Source organism: Lonchura striata, chromosome 7, assembly GCF_046129695.1.
Source record: "Lonchura striata isolate bLonStr1 chromosome 7, bLonStr1.mat, whole genome shotgun sequence".
Classification (NCBI taxonomy): Eukaryota; Metazoa; Chordata; class Aves; order Passeriformes; family Estrildidae; genus Lonchura; species Lonchura striata.
Genome location: NC_134609.1, coordinates 16,871,494 through 16,884,426, shown reverse-complemented (window position 1 = coordinate 16,884,426; position 12,933 = coordinate 16,871,494). Strand labels below are relative to the sequence as shown.

At 36.7% G+C, this 12,933-nt stretch overlaps 1 protein-coding gene across 1 annotated transcript; it reads right to left on the bottom strand.

Annotated features, from left to right (window-relative positions):
- Positions 1–169: 169 nt before the first annotated feature.
- Positions 170–6,794, bottom strand: RBP4 (retinol binding protein 4). Its single transcript, XM_021539751.3, has 6 exons — positions 6,661–6,794; positions 6,376–6,511; positions 5,626–5,762; positions 5,387–5,493; positions 3,823–4,035; positions 170–525 (listed from the first exon to the last, which is right to left on the bottom strand). Exons 2-6 carry the CDS (start codon positions 6,502–6,504, stop codon positions 512–514), a joined length of 600 nt encoding a protein of 199 aa, XP_021395426.1. The 5' UTR covers positions 6,505–6,511; positions 6,661–6,794; the 3' UTR covers positions 170–511.
- Between the last annotated feature and the right edge of the window lie 6,139 nt (positions 6,795–12,933).

The following is a 12,933-nucleotide window of genomic DNA, read 5'->3' as shown; positions in this document are numbered from 1 at the left end:
AGTTCCTTTAAAAAGAAACGTATTTTTTATGTCTTCACTAGTCATATAATAAAGTTAATTAGTGATATATAGGGTTACTGAAACTCCTTTCTCTTTTCTAAATAATTTCTAGTATTTTATAGGAAAAATATAATGTTCTAGTTGGAAAGAAAATACATATACTTGGAGGTTTATGATAAATACTTTTAGTCAGAAATTGAAACCACTAAAAAAAGCAAGATTAAATTCTTAATTAGCACCAGTCATTAGTTCAAAAAAATGCACAAAGAGGCTACTAATGAAACCAATGTGTACATATGTACAGATTTGCATACAATTTGCATCCCCTGTGATCCAAGTTTATTAAAATGTTTCATTGGTTTATTAAAAAGGTGAGCTACACAGCTCAGATAAATATATTGAAAATCTAAATGGACCCATTTAAAGCATTTTCCAGGGAACACATGATCAATGTGTTAACTTTACATCCATGGTGCTGTTACATGGTTTCTTTCCATAGGGCTGGATCTCCTTAAGAGCAAAATCCTGAAACACACAAAAACCACAGTTGTGTTTGTCAAATACTCCAGACAAAATTTAATTACACAAACTTTCATCAAATTTAAAATGCATACATATCTAATTTCTTTAAAATGCTCAAGTCCAGCAGTCTGTTACTTGTAATAATAATGCCATTACCTTACTCTGCAGTTTATAATTCTGTGGAATTTTCAACTCAGAACAAAACAGGAATTCATCCAATCCATTACACCTCTCCTGAGAATTTTAATACTTTTGCAGAAAATGTACTGGGCAGATCAATTATAGAGTATCTTTCAGTGATACTGAATTTTAAAGAGTCTATACTTTAACAAGCTTCTAGTTATTTGCGTAAAAATAATTAATTTAGGAATGTCCTTCAACAAAGTAAGAATCTCCTGACTCCCAAAACTTCTAATGACAATAGTAAATTAGCAGAAGGAATATACCACTCTTTATTTCACAATTGCTGCTTCTAGCAAATGCTAACCGCAGATGCAGCTTTCAACTTTACTGACATGACACTGTATTTACAAGTACTCTTACTTAATATTGACACTGACATTACATAGCTTAAAGTTACTTGAGCTATTACTCTAAGAGACTAAGTGTATTATAGCTTGAGCTATATTTAGGAGCTACCATCATAAATGCAGGGTAAGTTAGAACAAAAAACTTTCATCCCCTAGACTTCTCTTTTGCCTTGAACAGACAGTACAGCAATTTCTTTCTTTTTTTTTTTTATCAAGTAATTTTTTTTATGTTTATTAGTTGAGCGAGCACACACACATGTTCATACACACAGACTCTTAATTAGCTTCAAGACTTAGGCAGAGTGTGCATAATTAGCAATAGATACCAATCTATTCTTTCAGCTTTACTAACATCAGTCAGAATTTTATCACAGTAACAATGGGATGCAGGTCAGTGCAGATGATTGAAGTTTGTTTGTTTTGGTAATAATTCTGTAGCTCTTAATAGCAGAGTTAAAATCAACGTAGTAAAACTTCCAATCCATACATAAGGAATTAAGCAAATTTTGTAAGAATTTCTGACCTGAAGCTCCCAATAATTTTTTTTCCCCAGTTTACCTCACAATCATTCCCTCAGTTCCAAATGTGCTTGCTTTGCAGGAACTTTGGCTTGATGATACTGGAGAATTCAGAATCAACTAGTAATAGGGTCCTGATCAATAAAGGGGAAAATGCAAATTGCTAGCTTATACTTTGGTGCTGGGCTTATAAACTCTGGCATAATCCTTAATAAAAAGGTACCCAGGTTCCTGTTTTTCATTTGCAAACTACGAAACTCACACAGTCATGTCAGACACTGCACTCAACATCTAACATCTGAGTATTAATTAGGGTAGCAAACAAAGAACACTGTGACTTGGTAGATTAGGTATTTGATATCCATAACAAACAAGAAGAATTATGATCAACTTTTAAATGATCTTAGTATTGATAGAATAGCTCTAAACATCTGATTATTTTGCTTTCTCATTTTCAGAAATTTTTACTCTTGCTGGATTTTACTTTAAAAGCAGGGAATGCAGGATTCAAAACAGAAAAGTATAATAAATATATATAATCACATTGTTTATTTTCTATCCTATCTAACATTATGCACTCATACAAATAATTCACAGAAGTTGATTCCATTTGCATTTATAATGTCTCTTATTCTTGGCTGTTCTAAGTTTCAACTGACTTATGTTGTCGCCAAATTCTCATTCAAGATAATTTCTTTTTTCATTGTTGTCAGGCACTTTTCACAGGTCACTGATCAGTACTGTAAACACCACCTACTTCAGCAGAGTAGGTGACACCCTGTTCTTCAAGGCACCCTGTTATCAGCATACTACTTTACAACATGGCAATGTATTACTCTGTGTTTATGGATCAGATAAACAGATAATAGAGACACAACAGCTGACTTCGCTCATCTGTTCTGACTTTCTTTATAAGACACAAAAGTTCCTTCAGTCCATCCCAGTTTGTTCTAGCATGTCATTGACAAAAGCTTTTAATCTTGATTTACAGATTTCAGTGATGAAGAACATACAACAGCTCTTGGTAAACTGTTCCAAAGGTTAATAACCTTTGGAGTTAAACAAATGGCTGTTTATTTCTGCTCTGAATGTGTCCAGTTTAAAGTTCCATCCATTTAAATTTATTATTCCTGTGTTTGCAAGTTTGCAAGTTCTTTTCTATCCAATTCCTATTGCTTGTGTAGACAAGGACAGACTTTGCTCAGGTCAGCCTTTAACCTCTTTCTGATAGGAAAAGATGAAGATCTTTAAAGCACTCACTAGAGGACACATTTTACAAACTTTCAATCATTTTCTCTGCTTTTCTTTGAAACTTCTAATTAATCTTTTTCCAGTTATGCTTGTCACCAAATGTGACATAGCAATTAGATCTATGCCAAGCACAACAATCTCATGTGAGTCTTGGTTTACACATCGAAGAATCGGATTAATTCTTCTTCTCACATCATGGGGAGTTCCCATTCAGCTGATTCATTAGTCAAGTCTTTCATAAATAGCATGTCTTCCAGGATGTGAGGGGTGGGGAGGGAGTAGGGAGAGGTACTACTATTTTATTTGTTCTAAATATTTTGATTTTTCTCCTTCACACTTTGCAGTTCCCAACTCTGAGTGTAATTCTTATCTTAAGAAACATTATGGTTTCTTCTAGATTATTACCATTTGGCCATTTGTAATACACTTGAGTGTAAGTGAGCTAATTCCCTCTGTTGTGAGCTCAGCCTGACTAAATGACTCAAAATAGTGTCATGCTTCCAGTATGAGGGCTATGTCTCTCTTCCACAGCTCTTTGTGAAACAGTTAGTATGAGGACTTGTGAGAAAGGGTCTTCTATAAGGTATCCTTTCCAAGACTTCTATTTTCCTTAAAAGCCTTTCTAAAGAATTTCTCAAAAAAGCATTTCAACAAAGGCAAAGAGATCTGATAAAAGCTGCCCAATTTCTTTTTACCATAGCCATGAAGTTTATGCTTACTATGTTTACTCACACTACATTGATTTAATTGTTTTACAACTTCCTCTAATTACTTTTTCAGCTGACCTGATAATGCTGCATGAAAAACTATGTACCTCAGCTCTCCTTCAGATAAGGGAAGTAAAAGTTGGAAATAACTTACTACAAGCTCCAGTTTTCAAAAGACAATGTTACAGCCACTAAGTAAAAGACTTTATGCATTTGATATCTAATGAGCAAAAGAATCCCAGTACTTTAGTCATTAAACCCTGAAATAAAATTATTCAGAAAAAAAGTTCTCACCATTATGAGCGATAATTCTGTATTTTCTGTCCAAACAGAGCTCTATCTGCCTTTGTCTGACAATTTTCAGTGCATCTGGAGGCAGTCCCTTGGGGTCCCGGGAGAACACAAAGGAGTAGCTATCAGCACAAGTGCCATCTGCATTTAGCTGGCGGCAGGAGTAATGAAGAGCATAGGTATCATAATCTGTGTCCACTACCCAGTGATCATCATCTGGAAGAAACCACAGCAGAGAAGAAAAAGTTTTAGAGACACCAGTGAAATCTAGTAAATCAGAAAGGATTGCTGCCATAACTCTGTAAAGAAAATACTAAGATGAAAATCGGTACAAGTTATAGCAGATTAGCTTTTCATTTATTCCTGTGTCCAGTATTTAATTCCATGTTTATTTTTTAAAAGAAAATAAAGATGGACGTGTTAGGCCTGCTCAAGGTGAATCAAACCCATATATATTTTCCTACCAGGGATGTTACTTAGACTGCATTTTTAAGGAAAAAGATAATCATGCTGTTTGCTTGTGTATTGAAAGTATTTGCTACAAGTTCTGCCATAAACCCTCTTCTTAAAACACAGTTACAACTTTAGAGAATTGTAAACTATTTAGTTTTGTAACCTGACAAAAACCTGGTCATACAGACACTCCAATCTAACAGAATGAGGCTGTTTCAGTGTTTGCAGTAAAACCTGACATATCTGCACCTTCCTCTCCTGGAGTAAAAAAAAATCTCTGTTGCAGTACATCTGCACTGATGAAGGCAACACTCTGTTGTCTTCCCCTTCTCTCCTGTGGGGGGACACCAGACTTTTTAGAAGTGCAGAGTTTGGGGTCAGACAGCAATCTGAAGAACCCAGGACTCTGCAGCATATTGTGAAGAGAACTGTTTAAGAAAAATTGTCATCCAAAACATGCTTTTTAACTGTGTCTTTGGATGGAATGGAGCTCCTATAAGTTCCAAATTCTATCTGCTTCTCTTGGAAACAATCCAAGGAAATGTCTTGAGCTACAAAGGGTCTGAGTCACTACTTGACTCAAGGAACTGATTCTGCATAGGTTGTGAGAGATTACATAAAAATACAAATATATCAATATATACATATGATCATATTTGTCTCTTAAAACAGATAAATCTCTACATTTGCAGACACAAGATCAAACAAAATAACATTTTTATAAATCCTCTCCCCTCCTTGGCCAACTCTGACATCAGGCTTCAGAGAGAACACTATCATCCAGTAAATGACTTCTGAACTAAAGTCTTAAAATACTTCATCTGCCTTTCATTTCTTCCCAAACAGTGGCCTTCAGTTATATTGTTGGGTAACAAACAAAATAAATACAAAGATATACAAAGGCCAGGTCTTTACTTGTTTAAGGAAAGCCAACCAGCTGTCCCATATAAAAAGTAGTGATTACCTTGTTCACATTAAGCTTTGCAGTATGATAGCTATTAGGTCTTTTAAGTGTGTTTAAGAAATTCAACAGTACTTTATCCTTCCCCAGCATGGACATAAAACATAACTAGCTTTCCAAGTAGTTCTACATCTTCTATAGTTAAGTACTCACTTCCTTTCTGCAGAAAAGAGGCGACACCCCAGTACTTCATCTTGAACTTGGCAGGATCCTCTGTGTCAGTGAAAGAGCCGATCATGTCAGCACAGACATCCCAGTTACTGTAGCCAAAGAAAAAAATCACATTCCAATGAAAGAGCACAAGTTCAGTGTGACTAGCACAGGGATAGCAGGTAGGATTGGAGCAGTAAGCTTAGTGAAATGGAGCAAGAGGAGAATGGCAAACAGCTTACTTGAAGAGTCTGACTCTGCCCTTTGCAGTGGCAGTCATTTGACCATTCTCATCTACGGTGAACTGGGCTACCACATTGTCCTGAAGAAACAGCCCCTCAGGATCTTTTTTTGCCATAGCATACCAGGTGCCACTGTACTGCAAGAAAATAAGAAAGGCTGCAGTTAGATCTAGAACAATGAAACATTACAATCAGACAGTACAGAATAGAGGAGGTGACAGAAGGAAGAGCATGCAGATCTTTGACACCATGCCTCAAAGGTGTACCTAAGAAACAAATCTAGCATAAATCCATCAGTACATCCTAGTGCAGTCATAATCTGTGGAAATACTGACCTTTTTTTTGTAATCTTACCTATATCTGCAGCTGTCCAGTATAAGGATACAAAATTTAGTGGGAAAAGGAATAACAACTGGCAGATCTTGCCAGATCAATGTACACTTTTTCCCTTGCAACAATGTCTGAAAACACCAGAGTATTTATTTTTCATAGAAACAACCAAGTCAGTACACTCCTTCTGCTTATCCCTACAGTTTGAGACCAGTCTGTTAAACTCAGTTTCTGCAGTATTCCTTTAGCATGTGCATCAGGATCTGTGGATGTGTGGGCATCACACACTTCAGCTGTTTTTCAGTATCACAGTCTGTGACTTTGAAATGTGACCACACTGGTGCTACTGAATGACAAATTTTGTAGCCTGGAAGGAGCTATGCAAGACATCACAGATCCAGGAGAGTAAAGAAGATTTACCCTGGTCTTGTCGAAGTTCTCCTTGACTTTGAAGCTGCTTACTCGGCAGTCGCGCTCTGCAGTGCTGCTGCCCATCAAGGCCAGTGACAGCAGCAGCAGCCAGGGCAGAGCTCTCTCTGTGTGGGCCATCCTGTCCCTGCAGCAAACAGAGAATAGCATCAGAAACAGGCTCTGTCACACAAGTGGCTGCCCTGATAGGTCGCCAGGGTGTCATGCAGTTTTCCTTGATGCATGTTCAGGCAAAGCCCCAGGTTGTCCCCAGCCCACAACAGCAGGTTCCCTTACAGACAGTGCCAGTCCCTGGAGCCTCTTGAGAGCCCAAGTGTTGATGGTGGTGGCAGTGCCCAGACAGGGAATGCTTTATGTACTCCCGGGGCTTTCGCAACCCGTTAGCCACAGGGCCAGCATTGGAGAGGGCAGCAGGAGGCGGGTTGGTGGATGCTGCGGGCTGGGGCCCCTTCATAACAGCCCTTGCGTAACAGCCATGGGCTCAGGTGGTCTTTGACCCTGATCTGCAGCCAAGCAGGCGCTAGGAACAAATGCCTCTCTTTGCTTTTCCCAACCTGAAAGCAGAGCTCACACCTGGGGGAAGGGGTGTGCACATGTGTGGGGAGAACAAATGGAATGAGAGGCACCTTTACATGGGGGAGAGTGAACTGCCTCCACCTCCTCTGTGATTTTACACACCGCAGTCCAAAATCCATCTTACCCAATATACTTGACACAGTTACAGGGTGCAGACTTGTTTCCTCCACCTCCTCCACAAAGTCCTTTCCTCTTTTACCCTGATAAACAAGGGCAAACATAATACTTGCAAGTTTCTGTTCATGTTTCTGAAAGCCTGGTCATGCCAGAACCTCTTCAGGTCCTCATGACTGGCTCCCTCTTGCTTCCAAAAGGCTCTCTTGGACTAATCCTCTCCTGAGCAGCTCCCAGCAACAGGAACAGGGGCCCTGTAGATCCTCAGGATGGTGGAAGAGCTCTTTTATGTGGTAGCAGAACTTAAGTGTGGCCTGCAAATACCCAAGTGCGTGTACACACCACATCTGGCCATTTTGACATCTGATTAATTCTAAATCAGATATTCCATAATTTCTGTTCTGTTTTTGGCAAACTGTTTTCAGTTATATAAACAATTATTTTCTCCTGTCCAGGCAAGTTTTGCTGCCTCTCAGTCAATATTTGTTCTCTAGTTTCAACATCTTTAGGAAGCATTAGAGAAAACCTGTTAATTATTTTCTAGGCATGTAACCAGAGCAGGATAGGAATGATTGTTACCAAGAGAACTAATTTACCTACATTTTTCACCTCCCATTTTTTAAAGAATAAATGCAGAAGCCTGTTATTTGAAATGCTGGTATTCATTAGTTAAAAATCAAGTAAAAATATAATTTAAATATGGAGATACCGGTGTAGTATAAAAAATACCTCAATGGTATCTGACATACAGCTTTAATGGATTTATTCAGCATGGTCTTTCCCAGAAGTTTACTTAATATTCCTTTCATACATTCATAAAAATATTGGACTTCTTACTGTTGCTGTCCTTTACAATCTCTTCTCATATATAATGCAAGCAATCTGATTGATTTATCTTCCTTTTCTGCTTTATGTTGGAGGTATTTTGCACAGTGAATATGTTTTTTTCATTTTCTTAAACATCTATTGCTAAGGGCTGTTCCATGTCTGCCTTTGATTTCCTGGATAACATCAGCCACAAAAAAAAATCCACTATATTTAATATTAAGCTTCTGTTCATAGTAAAGAACATATTTAACACACGGAATTAGAAGGGTGTATGTATATTAGTTATCCTGAAACTTTCAGTGGTAGCTTTGCAATAGGTCAGCATTTCCATTTTTAAGCTGAGATTTTCAAATTTGCTAATAAGACCAAAGAGAAAAAGTAAAATCTATTCTTCTGGTGACTTTCAGAATCTTGCTCTAGTCTGGCAATGGTGATCCATATACATTTTTATAAAACCTTTACAAAACACTCACTGGTCTTAATATATAAATTCATCATATGAACAAGACCAAAATCCACATGGCTTTTCTTTGTTCAGTGTCTCACATGACTGATAGCAATAAGATGGTTTATACTTTAATTAATATATTTTTAATAAATTTAATACCAAAGAAAACAATTATTTCTTTATTCTCTGCCAATTTGTGAAATATTATCATTTCTCCTAAGTTTGTCCTGTTCAAAAATCTGCGTACTGCTTTTTATTACCAGAGAGGTTCTTGCAGGATCAAATCTATTCCTATAATTTTTTTCAATAGCATAACTGTTTATAAAGTTTTCAAAGGAGTCCAGTCAGTCATCCACATATGTCAAAACCTGCTGAGATTGGACCACCTCTGAAAATCTAGGTCAGCGTTTCTGTTATACGCACTGCTGTTGTCAGAAGGTTTACAGACAGGAAAGGAAACAAAAATTTACTTCTGTTAATAAGTTTTAATAAGATCAGTTCTAAAAGTGTGCAAGAGATATTGCAGTCTCCTGAATTAATCTGATGTAATAAATCTGAATCAGAAATATGTAATTTTGTATAAGCCATGACACAGCACTTCTTTAATTGTGTACTTCTACTGATTTCTGCAAAATTTGGCAACTTATATCTGGTGGAGGTGCCTGACATAGTTAATAATTATAACTTCCACTCAATTCAGGTCCTCAAGTTTGGGATCTCTACAAACTCTAGACAATGCCCAAGGAAAATCTTCTTTTGATGTGTTATCATTGGGAATTTAAGGCAGTGCAGCTCCAGTGAAATCACACCAGTATTTTCCAGTCAGATTTTGACAAGTGCAGAAGAGAAGCTGGGCAAGTCAGAATGACGTGGAGGTTGCACAGGGAGTTGGACTCTGCCTCCTCTGCTTTAGCTCTGCCTCCAACACTGCCTACCCCAGACACAGCTTACATTGATGAATCCTTTCAGGGTTACAGATGGAGAACTTCCTTGGTTCAGTGGGACAGGGTTTTTAGGCAAAAAGGCTGCTCTGCTGTTGGTTAAGTCTAGATCAGGAAGGTTTCTGGCAGATGAGCATCGCTATGGCAATTCAAGAGTGAATTCCTCCTCAGTCCTAAGAGATGCCAGGAGAACAGTGTAAACTTATAAACAGTGTAAACTTTGCCTCAGTTAAACATCATTTGGATTGATTGGGCTCTGAGTTTTCTTGAGAAATGATGTCACCAAGTGATCCTCATGCAAACCTAGATATTCACCTCACAGATTTATACTTCTCATGCAAACGGAAAGGAACGTGAGCCAGGATTTTGAATCTGAGAGAACCATGCATAGATCAAGTCACTGATATCCAAGGATTTCTAGATTTTGGGAAAGCTCAGACAATTATATTTAAGAGAATCATTAAAGTTTGACAATTATTTAAATATTGATATGTTTTATACATGATTTCTGATACATGAAGCTGGCAACATATTATGAATATTACAGATTTTTTTCTTTTAAATCACTATGTATTTTTTTTTTAAACTACATTTAGTGAAAGGGAAAGAAGTTCTTCTACCTTTGCCTTTTGCCAAGAGGACAGAAAAGGGGCTAATTCCTGGCAGTGATTCTGTGACTGGATTATTTTCTACATTAATAGCGTGTAAAATTCTGCAATATTCTCAATTAGGTATAGCAAGGAAAAAATATGGAAGGAAATGGCTGGAAAAAAACTTTCATTGTAGGAATTATTTTATCTTTATTTGTGACTTTAAAAAAAGGGAAGAAACTAGTAAAATTACTATTTAACCATTTTTAACGCTGCAACTTTAAAGCTCTACATATTAAAATAACTAAAATTTTATTTTTTTCACAAGAATTAATTGAGCTTTTAGGAGAATGTTGACTCAAAAACTGGTATTAGAAAATGCATCATCCATTTCTGCCCGACTACACATATATTGAAAGACTTTTTGCTGTGTTCTCTTGATTTTTTATTTATAGAATGCCATTCATAAACATGGGTATCCATTAAAGTCTCAGAGGAAGACTTGCAGACAAATGAATGACCAGTGTATGCACAGAGCAGGGAATGCAGGTGTAGCCGTTGCCCTGTGAAACCAGACTCGTATCAGTAACAAATGGCATGAGCTGCGCCAAGGAGCAAGGTGTACTTTGTGAAGGACAACAGTGTCACCATCACAGCTGCTCCTCTTGGTGGCAGTCTGAGTACAGAGGTCAAGGACAGAAAGGACCAGAAGAGATTGCCCTTTGCTTCATGCCAGCCTGTGTACTACCTGTTTTTGTAATTTAATGACGTGACATTTTGTTTAGGGAGTAAATTTACACGGAACTCTTTACAAACAGTATTTACTAACAGAACTAGTTTAAAATGGTACCTCTATTTTCTTTAGCAAGTCTTTTTGAGGACTGAGATTCTGAATTGAAACTTTTTCTGGGCATATTAGTAAAATGGAAACAATTTGAAACAATGATCTAAAGTTCACCAATAGGCTGGTCAGCCAGGTGAGAAGATCTCTAAATTATAAATAATGGAAGACACAGACCTGATGTACCGAGTCCAGCAATGAACCACAAAGATCACAAAGCAATAGGAGAATCTGACAAAAACAGAGGCTGAGAGAGCTGAGATTCTTCAGCCCAAAAAGGTTTGAGGGTATCTTAACAACATACATACCTGACAGGAGGGCATGAAGAAGACAGTCAGACCCTTCTCAGCAGGGCTGAACATCATTCTCAATAGTAAAAACTTGTCAAGTAACCTAAGATCTCCAGGGACTAAATGTGAGAATGGATGATATTAAAAGGCTGCTGCCTTTTGCCTTAGTCTGTATACTAAAATTTGTACCAAGCAATGAAGAAATCCATACTTTTGGTCAAAGCTGCAGTGCATGTGGCACCCCTTCACACTAGACTGGCCACTTACTTCAAGAAATCTCCCCCAGAGTCTATAATCTCTGTTAATTACTAATTTCATGATCTCCCAGAGCTAATAATTTGTAGTTTTAAGAGAACATAAACATTTGCAGCTCTACAGAAAAAGCAGTTATCTTACTATCTTCAGTGTTTATGTTTTTAAGAATATTTTTGTAAGAAAAGGAATAGGGAATTATTATAAAAGAAACATGAAATTAAGGATGTCTATGAGGGTTCCCAGAAGATACCAAATCAGTAACACCAAAATATTTTAGTGCCAAAACCTGGCTATGTTAGGGTCACACAGAACTTGTTGTAAAAACCTACAGAATCCATTGTCATAACCTATCCATTTAGAAAAAAAACCCCAAACAACTCTGAATATTAATTTATTGGATCATACATATGAATCTCCAATGTCCAGACAATGACTGAGATATTAACCACATGAAAAGTCATGCAATGGAAGTAAGCAGGTTTGATCTGTGTTTTTTCAGAAAATCTTAACTGAATAAACCACATTAACTGCTATAGGATGGGCAGAGACATTCAGATACTAACGCTGAGCTGAACTGGGAAACCTTATAAATGCTTTTGACATTTACGTGCTGCTTGAATCTATTTAAATAACCATGTCTGTCAGTTATCCTTCTTAGGAGTTTCCATGTATCACAAGGGCTCAGGAATGGTCTACTACTAAGAACTACTCCATAAATAGTTCAATTTCTGTAGGTACCATGAACGTCAAAGGCAAATGACATCATATGTATTAAAATCACAAAGCACACATACTTCTGAGAGTCTCCGAAATTAAATTAAGTTTAAAGATAAATGTGAATTAGCTTTAATAAGGATAAAATGTTCAATACTGTGGAAAAAAAAGGAGAGTAAAAGAGAACAGAAAATAAATGTAATATTTGAGCAGAGAAAATTTAAAATTCATTACAACATTTCAAAAAGAACTTATGCTGGTTTCTGATATTTCTTTGCATTTCATTTCACACTTGACAGCACAAGAGTGCAATTTCAAGAGTATATCTAAATTAAGGGAAGTAAAATAAGAATTTCCTTATGACATGAGAAGGATTATGGGACAGCCCAGTTATATCTGAAATATTTTATTATAAAGAAAATGTATCACCTTACAGTAATATCTAATTTAAAAATCATCTTTATTTGTTATCTTGAAGTACAAATAGTGTAGTTTATCCTTTGTAAAAAGAGATGAGCATGAGGGAGATTTAGTGAAACCATGATAAGCATTTTAGGTGGTCTTTCACATAGAAAAAAAATGACAATAAAATGATAGTAAATTTGTTCATTTCCAATAAGGTAAACCCCCAACCTCCCAGGCACCCAAAAAATGGTGTCACTTGTTCTGTTTTTCTGTATTCAATTATTGTCCCTCCAGAGGGTGACATGACACTCTATTTCTCTGAATTAATGTGATCACAATATAAAGAATTGTTGTTTAAATTGTTTTATCACGTGTGATAAAGATGAATGTCTAAGTCTTACATAGAAGTTAATTTTTTAGAATGTTTTAGTTGGGTATGAGACAGATCCTCTATAGGCACCTTCTACTTCAAAGAAACTACTATGTGAAATGTTCCAAAGTCAGTAAAAAAATACGACTGAAAACATAATGCAAAAAAATGTTATTA

What these genes read in the sequence shown, in the direction of transcription:
- RBP4 (XM_021539751.3), bottom strand. Translation starts at nt 6,504, where the DNA reads ATGGCCCACACAGAGAGAGCTCTGCCCTGGCTGCTGCTGCTGTCACTG. An exon ending in AGAACTTCGACAAGACCAGG is followed by an intron (nt 5,763 to 6,375) that starts GTAAATCTTCTT and finishes ATTTTCTTGCAG; the next exon opens with TACAGTGGCACCTGGTATGC. An exon ending in GGCAGAGTCAGACTCTTCAA is followed by an intron (nt 5,494 to 5,625) that starts GTAAGCTGTTTG and finishes CTTTGGCTACAG; the next exon opens with TAACTGGGATGTCTGTGCTG.